The 19,782-nt window shown below is 40.1% G+C and overlaps 1 protein-coding gene across 3 annotated transcripts in view; it reads left to right on the top strand.

Moving 5' to 3' along the window:
* LOC115209390 (succinate-semialdehyde dehydrogenase, mitochondrial) overlaps positions 1–11,774 on the top strand; it is a 90,738-nt gene extending 78,964 nt beyond the window's left edge. For all 3 annotated transcript variants that reach the window (XM_029777779.2, XM_029777778.2, XM_036501536.1), the window contains one exon: positions 10,902–11,774. In XM_029777779.2, the coding sequence (XP_029633639.1) occupies positions 10,902–11,107 (206 nt within the window). In that variant the 3' untranslated portion in view covers positions 11,108–11,774. The remainder of the gene's footprint in view (positions 1–10,901) is intronic.
* Positions 11,775–19,782: the final 8,008 nt, after the last annotated feature.

Below are 19,782 nucleotides of genomic sequence, written 5' to 3'. Positions count from 1 at the left end.
ACACACGCACACATACACACACACACACAGGCACACAGACATAGACACACACACACAGGCACACACACACTCAGACACACAGACACAGACAGACACACACACAGACACACATACACACAGACAAACATACACACACAGACACACACACACGCACGCACACACACGCACGCACACACACGCACGCACACACACAGACACACACACAGACACACACACACTCAGACACACAGACACACACACACACACACACACACGTATTAAAATTAATCAAAGGACATACTAAGTATGTCTCCCTGCCAGAAATAACAGTCAAAACTCTTATTTAAATCCCCCCCCCAAAAAAAAACAAAAAAAACCGATGATAAATTACAATAATCAACCGTTTGCAAGAAGATGGGTTAGAACAATCTCTCAACATACATTCAAATAGTTGGACTCATGTGGGCCAGTTTCTGGACTGGCATTATAGCCTCCTCTCCCTCAGCACGCATTTTCATGATGGAAAGCCACGACCTATCACGTTGAAGTCTGCGATTCACCTGATTGGTTTTGTGTCAGTATGAAAATAATTTTAATACGCAACAAAAAAATTCATAGGCGCAGGAGTGGCTGTGTGGTAAGTAGCTTGCTAACCAACCACATGGTTCCGGGTTCAGTCCCACTGCGTGGCATCTTGGGCAAGTGTCTTCTGCTATAGCCCCGGGCTGACCAATGCCTTGTGAGTGGATTTGGTAGATGGAAACTGAAAGAAGCCTGTCGTATATATGTATATAAGTGTGTGTGTGTGTATATGTTTGTGTGTCTGTGTTTGTCCCCCTAGCATTGCTTGACAACCGATGCTGGTATGTTTACATCCCCGTCACTTAGCGGTTTGGCAAAAGAGACCGATAGAATAAGTACTGGGCTTACAAAGAATAAGTCCCGGGGTCGATTTGCTCGACTAAAGGCAGTGCTCCAGCATGGCCACAGTCAAATGACTGAAACAAGTAAAAGAGTAAAAGAGAGAGTAAAGGAAAAAATATTTGCGAAGATATTATTGACTCTATTATTATCTAGAGCAACAATTAAAAACGATAATAACAGAATCAATGATATAGGCCAGTGGTTCCCAAACTTTATCAGGCTGCCACCTCCTTGATATCCAGGCCACATTCCTAGCGCCCCCCCACTCCAACTAACCATAAATATATTACCTAATAGTAATGAAACAAGAGGAGTTGACATAAATAAAGATGAAAAGGAAAACGAGCCAAGGGAAATTAACTTTTGTAAACACCATCCAAGCATATGAACAGGGAAACAAAAATGCTAAAAGGACCAACATAGTAAGTGCAAATATCCAAAATTAAAATACTAACCTAACGCATAGAAAACAGTGAAATGAGTAATAATAATAATAATAATAATAATAATTATTATTATTATTTCTTTACTACCCACAAGGGGCTAAACATAGAGGACAGACAAATGGATTAAGTCGATTACATTGACCCCAGTGCAAAACTGGTACTTTATTTATTGACCCCGAAAGGATGAAAGGCAAAGTCGACCTTGGCAGAATTTGAACTCAGAACGTAACTGCAGGCGAAATACGGCTACGCATTTCGCCCAGCGTGCTAACATTTCTGCCAGCTCGCCTAATAATAACCGAGACTTTGTGAATAATAGCCAAAATAATATATTGGAAAGTGATACTAAAATTGAAAATCAAGAAACAGAATGTAAATTAGAAGATAAAAGGGGCAGAAAGAACAAAAGAAATAATCAGGGAAGCAAACAAGATATAAATACTAGAGTTATAGATTAAAAAATGTGGTTGCACAATAAATAGATTATGTTCCCTTGATTTTAACTGCAAAGCTAAAGTAACAGTATATAGGTGCAAGGTAATCTCAGAAGATCAGGTATAATATTGCATTGGCACTTGCAAAACATATATAAAAAGAATTGCCAACTACAATAACTCATTTAGAGATTGCAAAAAGAGAAATAGCACTAGTTTAAGTAAACTAATTTGGTCCTTAAAAGTTAATAATAAAGAATATAAAATTACCTGGGAAATAATTAGTAGAGCTAAACGATGCAGTAGAGGAAGCAAATGATGTGAATTGTGTGTGTGGAAGAAATTTACCAAATTCTTACATCAAAATTCAAATTACTAAGCCATAGAAGTGAGAGTGCCATACGTTGTATTCACTAAGCTAAACATACATTTCATAAATTTGAATAATTGCTTAATATATAATGTTGAAATTAGAATTGAAATCAAGTAAACAATAGCAAGTTGAGAGGGTAATTAAATTAACCCTTTTGTTACTGTATTTATTTTGAATGCTCTGTGTTTCTTTAAATCACTTTAAATATAACAAAGAATTTAGTAAAATAACTTAGTTATCATTAAGCTAATGCTAGGAACATAAATTGTGACTAAGGTTTGGTGGAAGATTTTAATTCAAAACTTATGAAAATAAAACATTTGTACTACAGAGCCAGAGCTGGTTTCAACCGGGTTGGTAACAAAAGGGTTAAACTCCTAAATAGATTAACCTTTTTCTAGGGATTACAGAACAATTTGGGAATGAAATTAACGATATCCTTAAATTTTAATAAATGAAATTTAGTTATAAAATTAGCAAATAAAATAATAGAATTATAGCTCATTGTGGAGGCGCAATGGCCCAGTGGTTAGGGCAGTGGACTCGCGGTCGAAGGATCGCGGTTTCAATTCCCAGACCGGGCGTTGTGAGTGTTTATTGAGCGAAAACACCTAAAGCTCCACGAGGCTCCGCCAGGGATGGTGGTGATCCCTGCTGTACTCTTTCACCACAACTTTCTCTCACTCTTACTTCCTGTTTCTGTTGTACCTGTATTTCAAAGGACCGGCCTTGTCACTCTCTGTGTCACGCTGAATATCCCCGAGAACTACATTAAGGGTGCATGTGTCTGTGGAGTGTTCAGCCACTTACATGTTAATTTCACGAGCAGGCTGTTCCGTTGATCGGATCAACCGGAACCCTCGTCGTCGTAACCGACGGAGTGCTTCCCCCCCCATAGCTCATTACTTACAATATCAACAATAATAATAAGAGCAGATGTGGTAGCAATACTAGGGAGAGGGAGAATAATAATAGTAAAAAACATACTTAAGGTAACCTGATACTAAGTGTTGATACTATTACTTACCATTTAAGGATGGTTTATATCTGCAGAATACTAAAATTCCTTTTGTGTTTAGCCAGTAGATTTGAAAAGATTACAATCTAGGCTATTTTTTGAACAATGTCAACACCACATGCATTTCAGCTGGACTTGTATTTAATTTAGATTCTATCTGAAAAATGCAGTGAATTCCACCCTGAAGAAGTGGCAACTAACAATAAATGCTTATAAAGATGCATAAGGATAAAACTTGCGTTAATGATGTTTATCAAGTAGTCAGCATGCTATAAAAATTTATCAGCAATTTATACATCAAATTGATAATAATGTACATATATGTGAATGGTTTGAAAAGTGCTCGCACATGGCTAAGAGTTGTTATATATATGCATATATATATATATATATATATATATATATATATATACATACATATATTATATTAAATTAGAGATAAAACCACTATTAGGCAAATCAAACAGTGAACATGATAAGCCAATACATAGAAATAAAATTTATTTAAAAAATATAAAAGTTAAAATTAAAAAATTATTTAAATAATTTAAACTTATAAATTTTAAATATATATATATATATATATATATATAATATATATATATAAATATATATATATATATATATATATATATATATATATATATATATATATATATATATATCATCATCATCATCATCATCATCATTTAACGTCCGCCCTCCATGCTAGCATGGGTTGGACGGTTCAACTGGAGTCTGGGGAGCCCGAAAGCTGCACCAGTCCAGTCAGATCTGGCAGTGTTTCTACAGCTGGATGCCCTTCCTAACGCCAACCACTCCGAGAGTGTAATGGGTGATTTTATGTGCCACCGACACAGGTGCCAGATGAGGCTGACAAACGGCCACGCTCGGATGGTGTTTTTATGTGCCACCGACACAGGTGCCAGACGAGGCTGGCAGACGGCCACGCTCGGATGGTGTTTTTATGTGCCACCGACACAGGTGCCAGACGAGGCTGGCAGACGGCCACGCTCGGATGGTGTTTTTATGTGCCACCGACACAGGTGCCAGATGAGGCTGGCAAACGGCCACGATCGGATGGTGCTTGTTACGTGCCCACAGCACGGAGGCCAGTCGATGCGGTACTGGCTACGGCCACGTTCGGATGGTTTTCTTATGTGCCACGTGCCACCGGCACTGGTACCACAAGATACAAATTCCATTGATGTTCATCTATTTTGATTTGTTTTGATTTGATTTGATTTTCACTTGCCTCAACAGGTCTTCACAAGTGTCACAAGAAGGAATGTATGCACAGGTGGACTGACTACGTCCCAGGTAGGGGCCATGGGTTATGGCCTGACTAGTCTTGCCGGGTCTTCGGATGGTGTTTTTATGTGCCACCGACACAGGTGCTAGATGAGGCTGGCGAACGGCCACGATCGGATGGTGTTTGTCATGTGCCCACCGCACTGACTACGGCACTGATGGATTTCTTGTGTGCCACAGGCACTGGTACCACAAGATACAAATTCCATTGATGTTCATCTATTTTGTCTATTTTGATTTGATTTGATTTGATTTTCACTTGCCTCAACCGGTCTTCACAAGTGTCACAAGAAGGAAGGAAGGTATGCACAGGTGGACTGACTAGTCTTGCCGGGTCTTCGGATGGTGTTTTTTGTGCCACCGACACAGGTGCCAGATGAGGCTGGCGAACGGCCATGATCGGATGGTGTTTGTTACGTGCCCACAGCACGGAGGCCGGTCGATGCGGAACTGGCTACGGCCACGTTCGGATGGTTCTCATGTGTGCCACCGGCACTGGTACCACAAAGTGTGTGCCACCGGCACTGGTACCACAAAGATACAGATTCCATTGATGTTCATCTATTTTGATTTGTTTTGATTTGATTTTCACTTGCCTCAACAGGTCTTCACAAGTGTCACAAGAAGGAAGGTATGCACAGGTGGACTGACTACGTCCCAGGTAGGGGCCATGGGTTATGGCCTGACTAGTCTTGCCGGGTCTTCGGATGGTGTTTTTATGTGCCACCGACACAGGTGCTAGATGAGGCTGGCGAACGGCCACGATCGGATGGCCAGTGATGCGGTACTGACTACGGCCACGTTCGGATGGATTCTTGTGTGCCACCGGCACTGGTACCACAAGCGGTACTGACTACGGCCACGTTCGGATGGATTCTTGTGTGCCACCGGCACTGGTACCACAAGCGGTACTGACTACGGCCACGTTCGGATGGATTCTTGTGTGCCACTGGCACTGGTACCACAAAGATACAAATTCCATTGATGTTCATCTATTTTGATTTGTTTTGATTTGATTTGATTTTCACTTGCCTCAGCAGGTCTTCACAAGTCGGAAGGTATGTACAGGTGGACTGACTACGTCCCAGGTAGGGCCCACGGGTTATGACCTGACTAGTCTTGCCGGGTCTTCGGATGGTGTTTTTATGTGCCACCATGTTCCCACAGCACGGAGGCCAGTCGATGCGGTACTGGCTACGGCCACGTTCGGATGGTTTTCTTGTGTGCCACAGGCACTGGTACCACAAAGATACAAATTCCATTGATGTTCATCTATTTTGATTGATTTTCACTTGCCTCAGCAGGTCTTCACAAGTGTCACAAGAAGGAAGGTATGCACAGGTGGATCGACTACGTCCCAGGTAGGGGCCACGGGATATGGCCTGACTAGTCCTGCCGGGTCCTCTCATGCACAGCACACTTCCATAGGACTCGGACTTCAGTCATTTCCTTGGTGAGACCTAAAGTTCGAAGGTCGTGCTTCACCACCTCGTCCCAGGTTTTCCTGGGTCTACCTCTTCCACAGGTTCCCTCAACTGCTAGGTTGTAGCACTTTTGCACACAACTATCTTCAGCCATTCTCGTCACATGACCATACCAGCGCAGCCGTCTCTCTTGCACACCACAACTGACACTTCTTAGGTTCAACTTTTCTCTCAAAGTACTTACACTCTGACGATTATGAACACTGACATTACACATCCATCGGAGCATACTGGCTTCATTTCTTGCAAGCTTACGCATATCCTCAGCTGTCACGGCCCATGTTTCACTACCATGTAGCATGGCTGTACGTACACACGCATCATATAGTCTGCCTTTTACTCTTAGCGAGAGACCTTTTGTCACCAGCAGGGGTAAGAGCTCTCTAAACTTTGCCCAGGCTATTCTTACTCTAGCAGTTACACTTTCAGCACACCCACCCCCGCTACTGACTTGGTCTCCTAGGTAGCGGAAGCTATCAACTACTTCTAGTTTGTCTCCCTGGAACGTGGTAGAAGTTGGACTCTGCACATTTCCAGTGTTTATTTCTCCTGAGCATCTGCCACAGACAAAAACTATTTTCTTAGTTAGCCTTCCTTTGACATTGCTGCACCTCTTATGTGTCCATAGCTTACACTTGGTGCACCTTATAGAGTTTCTACCTACACCTTTTTTACAGATCGAGCAGGGCCATCTACCTGAAGTCGTTTGTGGTTGGTCCACCTTCCTACTTATTAGGACTTTGGTTTTGGCTAGGTTGATTCTAAGGCCCTTCGATTCTAATCCTTGTTTCCACACCTGAAACTTCTCCTCCAGTTCTGATAGTGACTCAGCAATTAGAGCAAGGTCATCAGCATATAGGAGCTCCCAGGGGCATCCTGTCTTAAATTCTTCCGTTATTGCCTGGAGGACTATGATAAATAGGAGGGGGCTGAGGACTGAACCTTGGTGGACCCCAACCTCTACCCGGAATTCTTCACTGTACTCGTTGCCAACCCTCACCTTACTAGCTGCGTCTCTGTACATGGCTCGCACAGCTCTCACTAACCATTCATCTATCCCTAGTTTCCTCATTGACCACCAGATAAGGGATCGGGGGACCCTGTCAAAGGCTTTCTCTAAGTCAACAAAAGCCAGGTACAAGGGCTTACCTTTGGCTAGGTATTTCTCCTGCAGCTGTCTTACCAGGAATATAGCATCAGTAGTACTTTTCCCTGGCACGAACCCAAACTGCATATCATCTAAGCTAACTCTCTCTCTAATTAACTGGGCTATAACCCTCTCCGTAACCTTCATTACCTGATCCAACAGCTTGATGCCCCTGTAGTTATTTGTATCTAGGGCATCGCCTTTACCTTTGTAGCAGTTGACTATTATGCTGCTACACCAGTCATTGGGTATGACTCCTTCGTGTATCACCTGGTTTTGTCTGGATCCAAAAAGCGTTGGTGGATGAGACTGGCTGCAGACCACCAAACAGTCACCATGACCTTCTTTTGGTGCAACTTTGGCTTTGGGAAGTGCTGTGGAGCTTCGTCTGCATCCAACTACTGAGCTGAGCATCACTGGTTGTTGTAAAGAATCCACTTTTCATCACAAGTCACAACACGGTTGAGAAATGGGTCGTTCTTGTTGCATAAAAGAAGGGAAGACGACACTTCAAAACAGCGCTTCTTTTGGTCGTCGTTCAATTTGTGTGGCACCCATTTCTCAAGTATTTTTGTTTTTCCAATCTCTTTCAAGTGGTTGGAAATTGTCATATATGTTATATCTAATTCAGAAGCAAGCTCTTGAACAGTTGTGTGTGGATTGGCTATGACTAAGGCTCTTAGTTATCATTGTCAACATCTGATGGCCGACCACTACTCTTATCATCTTCAAGATTCTTGTCACCACTACGAAATTTCTTGAACCACCATTGTGCTGTACATTCATTAGTGGTTCCGGGCCAAATGCATCGAATTTGCTTTTTGTTCATGTCGTATTCAACATTCCAGAAAAAATGGCTTAATTATTCAAAAAGAAAAAGAGTAACATAATTAGATAGAGCAAAAAATGGGCTTTAAAATGATATATAAAGTCAAAGTAATTTGATGAAAATTAATTTGAAAATGCCTAATTTAAAACCAAAATTAAAAATTCTGCAAGAACCTTTCTTGACAACCTAATAGATAGATAGATGGGTGGATAAATATACAGATAGACGGACAGATAGAAGGATAGATAGATATATGGAGAGATAGACTGGCAGAGAGAGAGAGAGAGAGATGGATAGATAGATACATAGATAGACAGATAGAAGGATAGATGGATGGTGAAATAGAGAGAGAGATAGATGGGTAGATAGATAGATACATGGATGGTACCTTCTGGTGGTGTGTGGTCTGTGTATAGCTTTGTTGCTGGTTCTGGCTTAAGTATAACTTAATATGTGTGGGCACATTTCGGATCTGTAATCCTTCAACAGAGCTTCCATGGTGGTTAGTGCTGGCATTGGTAAAAGGCTCCGGAAGCAGTAAATGAATTTTCAGCCGTCAAGCTAATTCTGTTACCCTGTTGTCTTGCTGTACTAAATACATAAGCAGCTTGTCTAATGTTTTTTTTATTTAAACAGCCTACACAAAGCAACTTTTACAAACTAGTTACTACAACAAAATTCAAGAGTACATTTTGCACCAATAGCCAATATGAGAGTTTCTCTCATGGTATCTACCACAGTATAGTTTGTTCCAACAGAACATCCGTTTTTAAGTGGAAATACACATTATCTCTTGGTATTAATACTGCCTCCATTGCTAATATATATTTTCTTATTATATATTTGTGGGAATATATTTCTTTACTACCCACAACGGGCTAAACATAGAGGGGACAAACAAGGACAGACAAAGGGATTAAGTCGATTACATCGACCCCAGTGCGTAACTGGTACTTAATTTATCGACCCCGAAAGGATGAAAGGCAAAGTCGACCTTGGCGGAATTTGAACTCGGAACGTATCGACAGACGAAATACTGCTATGAATTTCGCCCGGCGTGCTAACGTTTCTACCAGCTCCTTGGCTTGGAGACTACAATATCCCTAATCTTCATGTTTTTCAATCTTTACTCTTTTACTTGTTTCAGTCATTTGACTGCGGCCATGCTGGAGCACCGCCTTTAGTCGAGCAATTCGACCCCAGGACTTATTCTTTGTAAGCCCAGTACTTACAAACAAGTAAAAGAGTAAAAGAGACCTTATGCAATGAGGGTGGGGGATAGAGCAGAAAAAAAACCCCATTAAATAAAGACTTAGGGGATTTTAATGTGCTAGTTGTATGTGATCCGTGTCTTGCATCTACACAGGAGATTACAAAGAAAGAAAAGAATCTGCCCAACAGACAAGAACCTTGGTTTGGAGGTTGTGATGTTTACTTCAGAAGTTTATTTCTGAGCCTTCTAAAGGATGCAGAGGCATCCCTGAGAAATTTTGAATAATTTCCCCATCCAACATGCAATCACTAGAAATGATGTTGCCTTGAATGTGGCTATTTGTTGCTGTTGTATTGAGAAAGAGGAGTGGAGGAAAGATGGAGTAGTTTTCTGGATATTACCTGTCAACCCGATTCTTCCAAAAGTTTTATTGCTACTTATTTTCCCATCGAATATTGTCTATGTAGAATTTAGATATCTCACCTCACACCTTGAAAAACTTCCTCTATTTTGTTTCTTTAAACCAGGTATAGGCAACATTTATAAAAAGATGAGCTGCATGAGACATGGCTCATCATTCACTATTAAAAACCTGAAGGTTATTTTCTCTCAGATAGCCTTGTGGACCATAGCTTGACCATGACTGCTTTAAACTGTACAAAAACACTGTCAATGAATTTTCCTTTCATGAACAACTCATAACTAAAACCTTTTCAAACTTTTCAAATAACGATGCTATATATCATGATTTCTTATCTCTAATGGCAACAATCCAAATATAACATTGTTAAAGTTGCATTTCTAAGCTTCTAAAGTCAGAAAATATTTCAGCCTTGCTTAATTGTAGGCCCCTGTATAATACAGGTGTGACTCACATTAATATGCCGATCATATATCTGGATGGTGCTGTTGTTATTCACAGAAATACCCTTGACAACAGTTGATTAACAAGAATTCATTCAACAGTTCACTGCAAGCCATACTATAATTGCTTCAGTTCCTTTCAAATAACCGGCTGCATCACCTATACAAATCTATCCTATACATCTGTCTCTACCTATGCTAAGTGGAGGTGCATGGCTCAGTGGTTAGAGCATCGAGCTTACGATCATGAGGTTGTGAGCTCGAATCTTGGACTGGGCTACGTGTTGTGTTCTTGAGCAAGACACTTTATTTCCCGTAGTTCCAGTTCGCTCAGCTGTAGAAATGAGTTGCGATGTCACAGGTGCCAAGCTGTATCGGCCTTTGCCTTTCCCTTGGATAACACTGGTGTTGTGGAGAGAAGAGGCCAGTATGCATGGGCGACTGCTGGTCTTCCATAAACAAACTTGCCTGGACTTGTGCCTCGGAGGGTAACTTTCTAGGTGCAAGCCCATGGTCTGTGTCATGACCAAAGGGTGGGGTTCTCAGACCTATGCTTCATATTTTCACTTTGTCTCTTCCCTGAACACTGACAGGCAACTTTGTCTAATCCTTTTTACCAAGAATTCATGCCTTCTGAAATAAGCTCTCCGCTCATGTTTTTTTCATTGGCATCAAACACCAGAAGTTCATGCAGAACACTTATTATGTTAACCTCATTTAAGGAGGGAGGTTTGTAAAGGACATTGAATTTTCCTTTTCCTCCTTTGGTTGTATAAATAGAAATACTTCTCTAAATTATGTTTTATAAATGTATATGTGAATGAATATCAAGTGTGAAATAATTTTTTTTTTAACATATTTGCATTTTTCTGTTTTCAGGGTACTTCTATTCAACAGACATTTCTCAAATTTGGCGTGTTGCTGAAAAGCTAGAGACTGGGATTGTTGGTGTCAATGAAAGTTTGTTATCTGCTGCTGAATGTCCATTTGGAGGAGTTAAGGAATCAGGTATTGGACGAGAAGGGGGGAAATTTGGTGTTGATGAGTTTTTAGAAATAAAATATGTGTGTATGGGAGGGCTTTAAATGAAAAGATTTATATTATAAAAAATGTCGAAAATAGATTTACAAGTGAAATATTTTAATTTTTATCCATTGAATAGGAATTGGATAGCTCTTGATTGATTCTGATTCACAGGAATTGTTGGAGCAAGTGGTTGTGAAATCTGATGCCCATTCTAACATTAACCATTCAACAAAATTGGGCATAATACATATTTTCTTAGCTAAACTGAATTTCATAGAACAATGTTCATTGCTAGCAATCTATACAATTATATTTTCTGAAATGAAACACATAGATGAATTTTGAATTTTGAAATACCTATGATTTATAATTCATATCCTTTTTGTTTATTCTATGTTTATGTGAAAATAAGTGTACTGACTAATGATACTGAAATTTCTGTGATGATTTTATTAACTATTGCTTTACTGAGACATATGAACCTGTCCAGTTGTGTTGATGGGACAGAAGCACTAATCTGTTGTTATATCTTCTATTTTGTTTCTTATGAAACTTTTTCAGGGTAGATTTAGATTTTATTTGAATGGTCAATATCCTTTTCTATTGTTATATGTCTAGCAATAAAAAAGTAGTGACAAAAATTTGTATTTCAATGATAATTATTTTTAAAGACATTAATGTTATTTTTTCTTTGATTAAAACTATTCTGATAGAAAAACCCAAAAACTGTTTGCTAATTTGCCTTATTCCTACAATTAATAATTTGCCATCTGATTACAGAAAATCTAATTAAAGGAAATACCAAACTTTCAAATTTATCAAGAAAATTGTTACAAATCAAATCAAATTGTAATTTTAAGGGATGCATTAATATTGGCCATATATGACAACTTTTTACAACTTGTAAAATAAGAAAAGAAAAATCAAAAAAACAAATGAAAATTTTTAATTGTTAAGTTAATTAGTAACTGTTAGATTGTCACATGTTAAGCTATTAAGTTTTTCTGATGTAAAACAAAGTATCTTTGTACTTAGTTGTTCTTGCCAAAAGATAGCAAATATTACAGTGTTGATATTTTACTTTTTATATTCTGAGCTCAATTCCTGCCGAGGTTGACTTGACCTTTTATTGCCCTGATGATAAAAATTATCAAGTTAAGTATTTGGGTTAAACTCATTATTTACATTCCTTCCTCCAAAATGTTAAACTGTGTTCTAATAATGTTAGAAATTGTTATATGTGCCAAATTATCATGAATCAAGTAGAATAAAATCAGGAGTCTGAGGAAATTGGTGGTTGCCTGCACTGGGAAAATTTAATCCTTAAAAATTCATTGAAGGGACATTTCAGTGAGTTGGTTACTCAACAATTCAGACTCTTGTCTTTCTTTAGAGAGACTTTAAGTGGCTTTGTCAGCTTAGTTACATAAATGCAGATGAGAAGCTGAAAGAAGCGGTGGAGTGATATGGAAAGAGAGATTTGGGGAGAGAGGAGGGAAAAGACAGTGCTAATACTTTTTCAGATCAGTATAGTAAGAAGACAATGTTGCAGAATATCTCTATATATATAATCGGCAAAATGTCTGTGTGTGTGTCCTTTATACAAATCCACAATTTTTCAGATAGAGGGCTCGCACTTTCTATGGTCATTCAAAATCATCCAAGGGTGGTCGTGCATATCTTTACATTTCCCCAGTCACCACACAAAGCCATTAAAAAAATCAATAGAAATGACTTTTTTGTGAATTTTCTATTCAAAACCCAATCAAAATGCCCGAAACTTGATACGCCAATTGAATGCCAGCTAGCTGTATGTGATTGGTCGGAGATTTGGACAGTACTCGCGTGTATGTGCGCATGCACGCAGCTGTATATGCATGCACTAGCAGTATGACCCGGCGTTGCTGAGTCATAGTGCTAGTAGTGTAATAAAGTGATATCTGAAATCTGAAGGAACTGGTTGTGCTCTATGATCAAGTTGTAACTATTAAGATATAGAGAAACAAAATAACACATAACTTTAAATTGTGACTGCCTGTGAAACAGAAAAGTGCAGTTGTGTGTGTTTAGTTCACTAACTGAAAACTGGAGCCATGAATTAGTAAATTATTAAAAACAAATCGAAATCGATCAAAATCAATGGAAATTGTAGTTGTGATACTAGTGTCGGTGGCACGTAAGAAAACTATCCGAATGTGGCCGTTGCCAGCCACGTCTGGCACCTGTGCTGGTGGCACGTAAAAAGCACCCACTACACTCATGGAGTGGTTGGCGTTAGGAAGGGCATCCAGCTGTAGAAACACTGCCAGATCAGACTGGGCCTGGTGCAGCCTACTGGCTTCCCAGACCCCAGTTGAACCGTCCAACCCATGCTAGCATGGAAAGCGGACGTTAAACGATGATGATAATGATGATGATGGATTTCAGTAAGGTTTAACACATTTTAAAACTTGAAATTAACCTGCAAAAATTAACCTTTAGTTTATTAACATTTGTTTTTGTATGTATTTTTTGTAGTAACAGCAAGTTATGATACACGTTAAGAAGTAACATTTCTGGGGAGGAATGTTCTAACTTTTAAATTCTGATAAATGTATACAATATTTTGTTATCTCCGTATAAATGACACGTAGATAAATTCTAGGAGTTTGGTTTTCTCTTCTGGTGGTTTTTATGTTTTATGATTTGTTTATATATAAAAATATATTCCATGTTAATTTCGTATGTAAATGGAAGTAGAGAAACTATTAACTTATAAGAAAAGAAAAATCAAAAGAACAAAAACAAATGATGCAGGAGTGGCTGTGTGGTAAGTAGCTTGCTTACGAACCACATGGTTCCGGGTTCAGTCCCACTGCACTGGCACCTTGGACAAGTGTCTTTTACTATAGCCTCGGGCTGACCAAAGCCTTGTGAGTGGATTTGGTATACAGAAACTGAAAGAAACCCGTTGTACATATGTATATATATATCATCATCATCATCATCATCATCATTTAGCGTCCGTTTTCCATGCTAGCATGGGTTGGACGGTTCTACTGGGGTCTGTGAAGCCAGAAGGCTTCATCAGGCCCAGTCAAATCTGGCAGTGTTTCTACGGCTGGATGCCCTTCCTAACACCAACCACTCCGTGAGTGTAGTGGGTGCTTTTTACGTGCCACCCGCACTGGTGCCAGACAGAGCTGGCAAACGGCCACGAACGGATGGTGCTTTTTATGTGCCACCGGCACGAGGGCCAGGCGAGGCTGGCAACGGACACGAAACGGGGCGGTGCTGGCAACGGTCGCGAAACGGAAAGTTCTCTTACATGCCACCGGCACTGGTAACACATCTGCAATTCCATTGATCGATTTCCATTGATCGATTTCGATTCTGATCCTCACTTGCCTCAATGGGTCTTCACAAGCAGAGTTTCGACATGCCACCGGCACTGGTAGCACATCCGCAATTTCCATTGATCGATTTCGATTCTGATCCTCACTTGCCTCAACACGTCTTCACAAGTAGAGTTTTGTGTCCCAAGAAGGGAAGGTATGCATACGTAGGCTGGCTCCATCCCATGTAGAAGGCCACGGGTTGTGGACTCACTTGTCCTGCCGGGTCTTCTCGTGCACAGCACACTTCCAGAGGTCTCATACATATATATATATGTATGTTTGTGTGTCTATGTTTGTCCCCCCCCCAACATCGCTTGACAACCGATGCTGGTGTGTTTACGTCCCCATAACTTAGTGGTTCAGCAAAAAAAAGACCAATCGAATAAGTACTAGGCTTACAAAGAATAAGTTCTGGGGTCAATTTTTCTTGACTAAAGGTGGTGCCGCAGCATGGCCGCAGTCAAATGACTGAAACAAGTAAAAGAGTATATAAGTGTCTGTATTTTGATATCGAAGCAGATATTATTTTTAAAATGTTTTTCTTAAAAATGATATCTAATTGGATAAAAAGTTTAATAATTGTAATTAAATAGAAATAAATAATTACTCTTTTACTTGTTTCAGTCATTTGACTGCAGCCATGCTGGAGCACCGCCTTTAGTCGAGGAAATCGACCCCAGGACTTATTCTTTGTAAACCCAGTTCTTATTCTATCAGTCTCTAAGTGACGGGGACGTAAACACACCAGCATCGGTTGTCAAGCAATGTTAGGGGGACAAACACAGACACACAAACATACACACACACACACACATATATATATATATATATATATATATATATATATACGATGGACTTCATTGAGTTTCCATGTACCAAATCCACTCACAAGGCTTTGGTGGGCCCAAGGCTATAGTAGAAGACACTTGCCCAAGATGCCACGCAGTGGGACTGAACCCGGAACCATGTGGTTGGTAAGAAAGCTACTTACCACACAGCCACTCCTGCGCCTATGATAAAAAAAAATGTCAAAATATATATTAATTTCTAGTCTGGGGTAGAGGGCCAGTTGATTAGATCGACCCCAGTACACAACTGGTATTTATATTTATCAATCCTGAAACGATTAAAGACAAAGTCGGCCTCAGCAGAATTTGAACTCAGAACAAAGACAGATGAAATACTGCTAAGCATTTCATCTGGCGTGCTAATGTTTCTGCCATCTCACCCCCTTTATATATATATATACATATTGAAGATCATCATGGCTTGGCTTCGAGAGCGAAGATTAGGAAGGCTGTCCATGTTGCGTGCATGCACGCTCATGACTGACAAGTCCGACTCGGGAAAGGCAGGTCCGTGAACAGTGTCCACAGATGAAGGTATCATCCGGTGTGGTGTCAGAGGCAGCTCGGGCCTTCCTCCTGCATCTTTTGTCTTTATGCGCATCTCTTCTGTGTTCTTCAAACTCATTGACCACATTGAAGATCGTGTGGCACCAGGCATCATGGTCCACAGCCAGGTCTGTCCAGCATTGGTGGTCAACATGACATGCAGTGAAAGTCTTTTTGAGGCAGTCTTTGTAGCATTTCCTTGAGGCTCCTCTCTCACAGTGGCTGGTGGAGAGTTCACCAAACAGCAATCTTAGGAACTCAATGGTTCTCCATTCTGGAGATATGCCCCGCCCATTGGAGGTGGTACTTCAGTAGCATAGATTCAATGCTGGGGATCTCGGCCTGCTCCAAAACTCCAATGTTTGTGACGAAGCCACTCCAGTGAATGTTGAGGATGGTGCGGAGACATCGCTGGTGGATGAGACGGATGTGACTGTGGTAGGTGACCCAGGTCTCCAAGCCGTAGAAGAGAGTGGTGAGAATCTGACACTTCACATATAAATATCAAAGATGGTTTAGTATGTATGTACATACATGTATGCATACATATACATACATGTACATATTCACACATGCACAGTATGGTATCAAAGTCAATCACTTCAGCTTTAGGGGATTATTTGTTTTATGTATAATGAATAATATTCACTGAGACTGAAGTCTGATAAAAAAATAATTCCTTATCTTCTCTGGAGAAATATGAAGTATATTTTTTTAGAGAAGATCGTAGTAGTAATCAAGAGAGGGAAAATGAACTGAAACTCAGCATGAGGGAGTACTACTCCATACACAGTGGCTGGATGAGAGACTAGGGTCACCTATTGTATGTCGTAGAAATTTCAGTAGATCTTTGCATGGAACTAGGATCTCTATCACTTTTATAAAAGGGCTAAGGAAGATCCCTCAGTTGGCTAAATGAAAAGGATGAAAAGTTACTGAGTTTTGAAATGCCCTTACTGTTTGTATTTCAATGCCAAACAGTAATACAAGCTACTTTCTTCGAGAAAAATTTGCTATTACCTTTACTTGCTGCTTGCTTGATGAGGGCTGGGGTCATCCCAGGTTAGTGGTCCCAGAGATGTTATCATGCATAGAGCTGACCAGGTCCACCAGTGCTCTCCATTGCTGGTGGTCCTGTGACAGCCTCTCTGCATCCTCCAAGGTGATGTTGATCTTCCCCAATTACATCCAGCCATCTGGTGTGGAGCCTACCACAAGGTCTCTTCCAGAAATTTTTGTGGGGAAGGGGCCAGTTGATTAGATCAGCCCCAGTACACAACTGTTACTTAATTTATCGACCCCAAAAGTCAACCTCGGTAGAATTTGAACTCAGAACGTAAAGTCTGACGGTCATAATATACAAACATTTCTCATGGCACCAGTACAATGTTTACAGATGCTTACATTTTTTTATGTTTTCCGTGAATTTTTCACGGGTCCAACTAGTTATTATTATTATTATTATTATTGAGTGAGAGAGCAGTTCATGCCATCAAAGTGACACTGGGGTAAAATATACGAAGCCCAATATACTTATCATGACTACCCCTCTGATAAGGGTACACCAGGCACATGCATCACAACCATATGTGCGCGACATGGTGATCTCATATCAAGATAAACTGCACATGACCTTGCAGGTGGGGCCCAGTTAGAATTTTCTTCAGGTTGAGTATCCCATCCCGCTCAAACTGTCCCTGAATAAGGGTTGTTTAAGGATGTTGAAAAAACCACCCATGTCTCCAGAGGTGAATTATTCAAACCCCAAAGAATCCCTCTCAACACATGGCTATGATGCTCCTCCACTACTTCTGCTCTATTATTATTATTATTATTATTATTAAGTCAATATGAAGAGCACGATGTGAATGCAATAAATATTTTATTGGTTTGAATGATATTTTGACAGTCTGGTTATGTATGAATGAGTGACAAAGAGTTGAAAATCATAATAATAATAATAATGATAAAATGCCCTGATGCAGTACCAGGCAGTGGCTCTCATGGCTTCTGATGTTAACCGATTGGAAGTGTCATCATGTACAGTGTTTTGTTTTGGTATAAAAGATGGGCTACAGCAAATACTCTGCTCAATACCACAGATTAGCTTGTCAGTTGTTTGACCGTAACCAGTTGAGCATGTCCCTTAGTGGCTGACAATATGTGCATCTCTGATCACGAGCAGAAGTAGTTGGGGAGCATCGTAGCCATGTGTTGAGAAGGATTCTTTGGGGTTTGAATAATTCACCTCTGGAAACATGGTGGTTCTTTCAACATCCTTAAACAGCCCTTATTCAGGGACCATTTGAGCGGGATGGGTTACTCGACCAGAAGAAAATTCTAGCTGGACCCCACCTGCAAGATCATGCACTGTTTATCTTGATATGAGATCACTATGTCGTGCACATATAGTTGTGATGCATGTGCCTGGTGTACCTTTATCAGAGGGGTAGTCAGGATGGGTATACTGGGCTTCATATATTTGTACCCCAGTGTCACTTTGATGGCATGCACTGCTCTCTCACGCAAAAATAATAATAATAATAATAATAGTTTCAAGTTTTGACACAAGGCCAGCAAGTACAAGGGAATGGGTAAGTTGATTATATCATTCCCAGTGCTCAACAAGTACTTATTTTATCGATCCCAACATGATGAAGCGCCATGTTGACCTTGGCTGAATTTGAACTCAGAACATAAAGATATGAAATGCAGCTACGCATTTTGCCAGATGTGCTAACAATTCTTTCAACTCGCCGCCTTAATAATAATAATAATAATAATAATAAAGATTTATATTGGTGGCACAAAATCAAAGCTTACTTATGCGAAACTATTAGGCTAACGTTTTTCAAAACGGTACTGACTCTAAATGCAGATTGTGTGTCATTTGATGAAACGATAAACCATCTCGTTTTGGAACGTCCTATGTTGACACCAAATGAATACAAAAATCGCCACGATAGGGTAGGACAGTATTTATATTGTAAAATATGTAAACTCTACAAAATCAGCACTCCTGCTTACTGGTATGAACATCATCCTGGTCACGATCCTCTGGGATTTTCTAGTCAACACCGACAGAGCAATCCGGCTAATCGACCAGACATAATTATCAAAGACAGGAAAGAAAATACTTGTAGACTAATAGGTGTCAGTGTTCCCACTGATAAAAATATATCTGTAAAGGAATTTGACAAATTAAGTAAATATAACGACCTAAGCAATTTCGCCTCACGTGCTAACGATTCTGCCAGATCGCCACTTAATAATTATAACAGCTATATATATAGGAGCACTCCGTCGGTTGCGACGATGAGGGTCCCAGCTGATACGATCAACGGAACAGCTTGCTCGTGATATTAACGTGCAAGTGGCTGAGCACTCCACAGACACGTGTACCCTTAACGTAGTCCTCGGGGATATTCAGCGTGACACAGAGAGTGACAAGGCCGGCCCTTTGAAATACAGGTACAACAGAAACATGAAGAAAGAGCGAGAGAAAGTTGTGGTGAAAGAGTACAGCAGGGATCACCACCATCCCCTGTCGGAGCCTCGTGGAGCTTTAGGTGTTTTCGCTCAATAAACACTCACAACGCCCGGTCTGGGAATCGAAACCGCGAGACCGCTGCCCTAACCACTGGGCCATTGCGCCTCCACTAATTATAACAGCTACAACAACAACAACAGCAATAATAATAATCTTTGAAGAGGATTGGCGTAACTCTTCACAAAGATAAATACGAAGAGCGCGATGCGACTGCAATGGATATTTTATTGGTTTGAACGATATTTCACAGCTTGCCTGTATTTGTCGAGTTCAAAATTAAAAGTGATGCATAGAAATTCAAAATTATAGAAAATTAAATTCAGAAGTTCGAACGAGGAGATCCTGCGTTCCCACTTTGACGGAATGACATCAGTCTTCAATTTTCAATTTTACGACTGACTAAAAGAAAAAAG

Source organism: Octopus sinensis, linkage group LG3 (genome assembly GCF_006345805.1).
Source record: "Octopus sinensis linkage group LG3, ASM634580v1, whole genome shotgun sequence".
NCBI lineage: Eukaryota > Metazoa > Mollusca > Cephalopoda > Octopoda > Octopodidae > Octopus > Octopus sinensis.
Note: the sequence above shows the minus strand (reverse complement) of the source record. Positions and strands in the feature narration are given on the sequence as shown.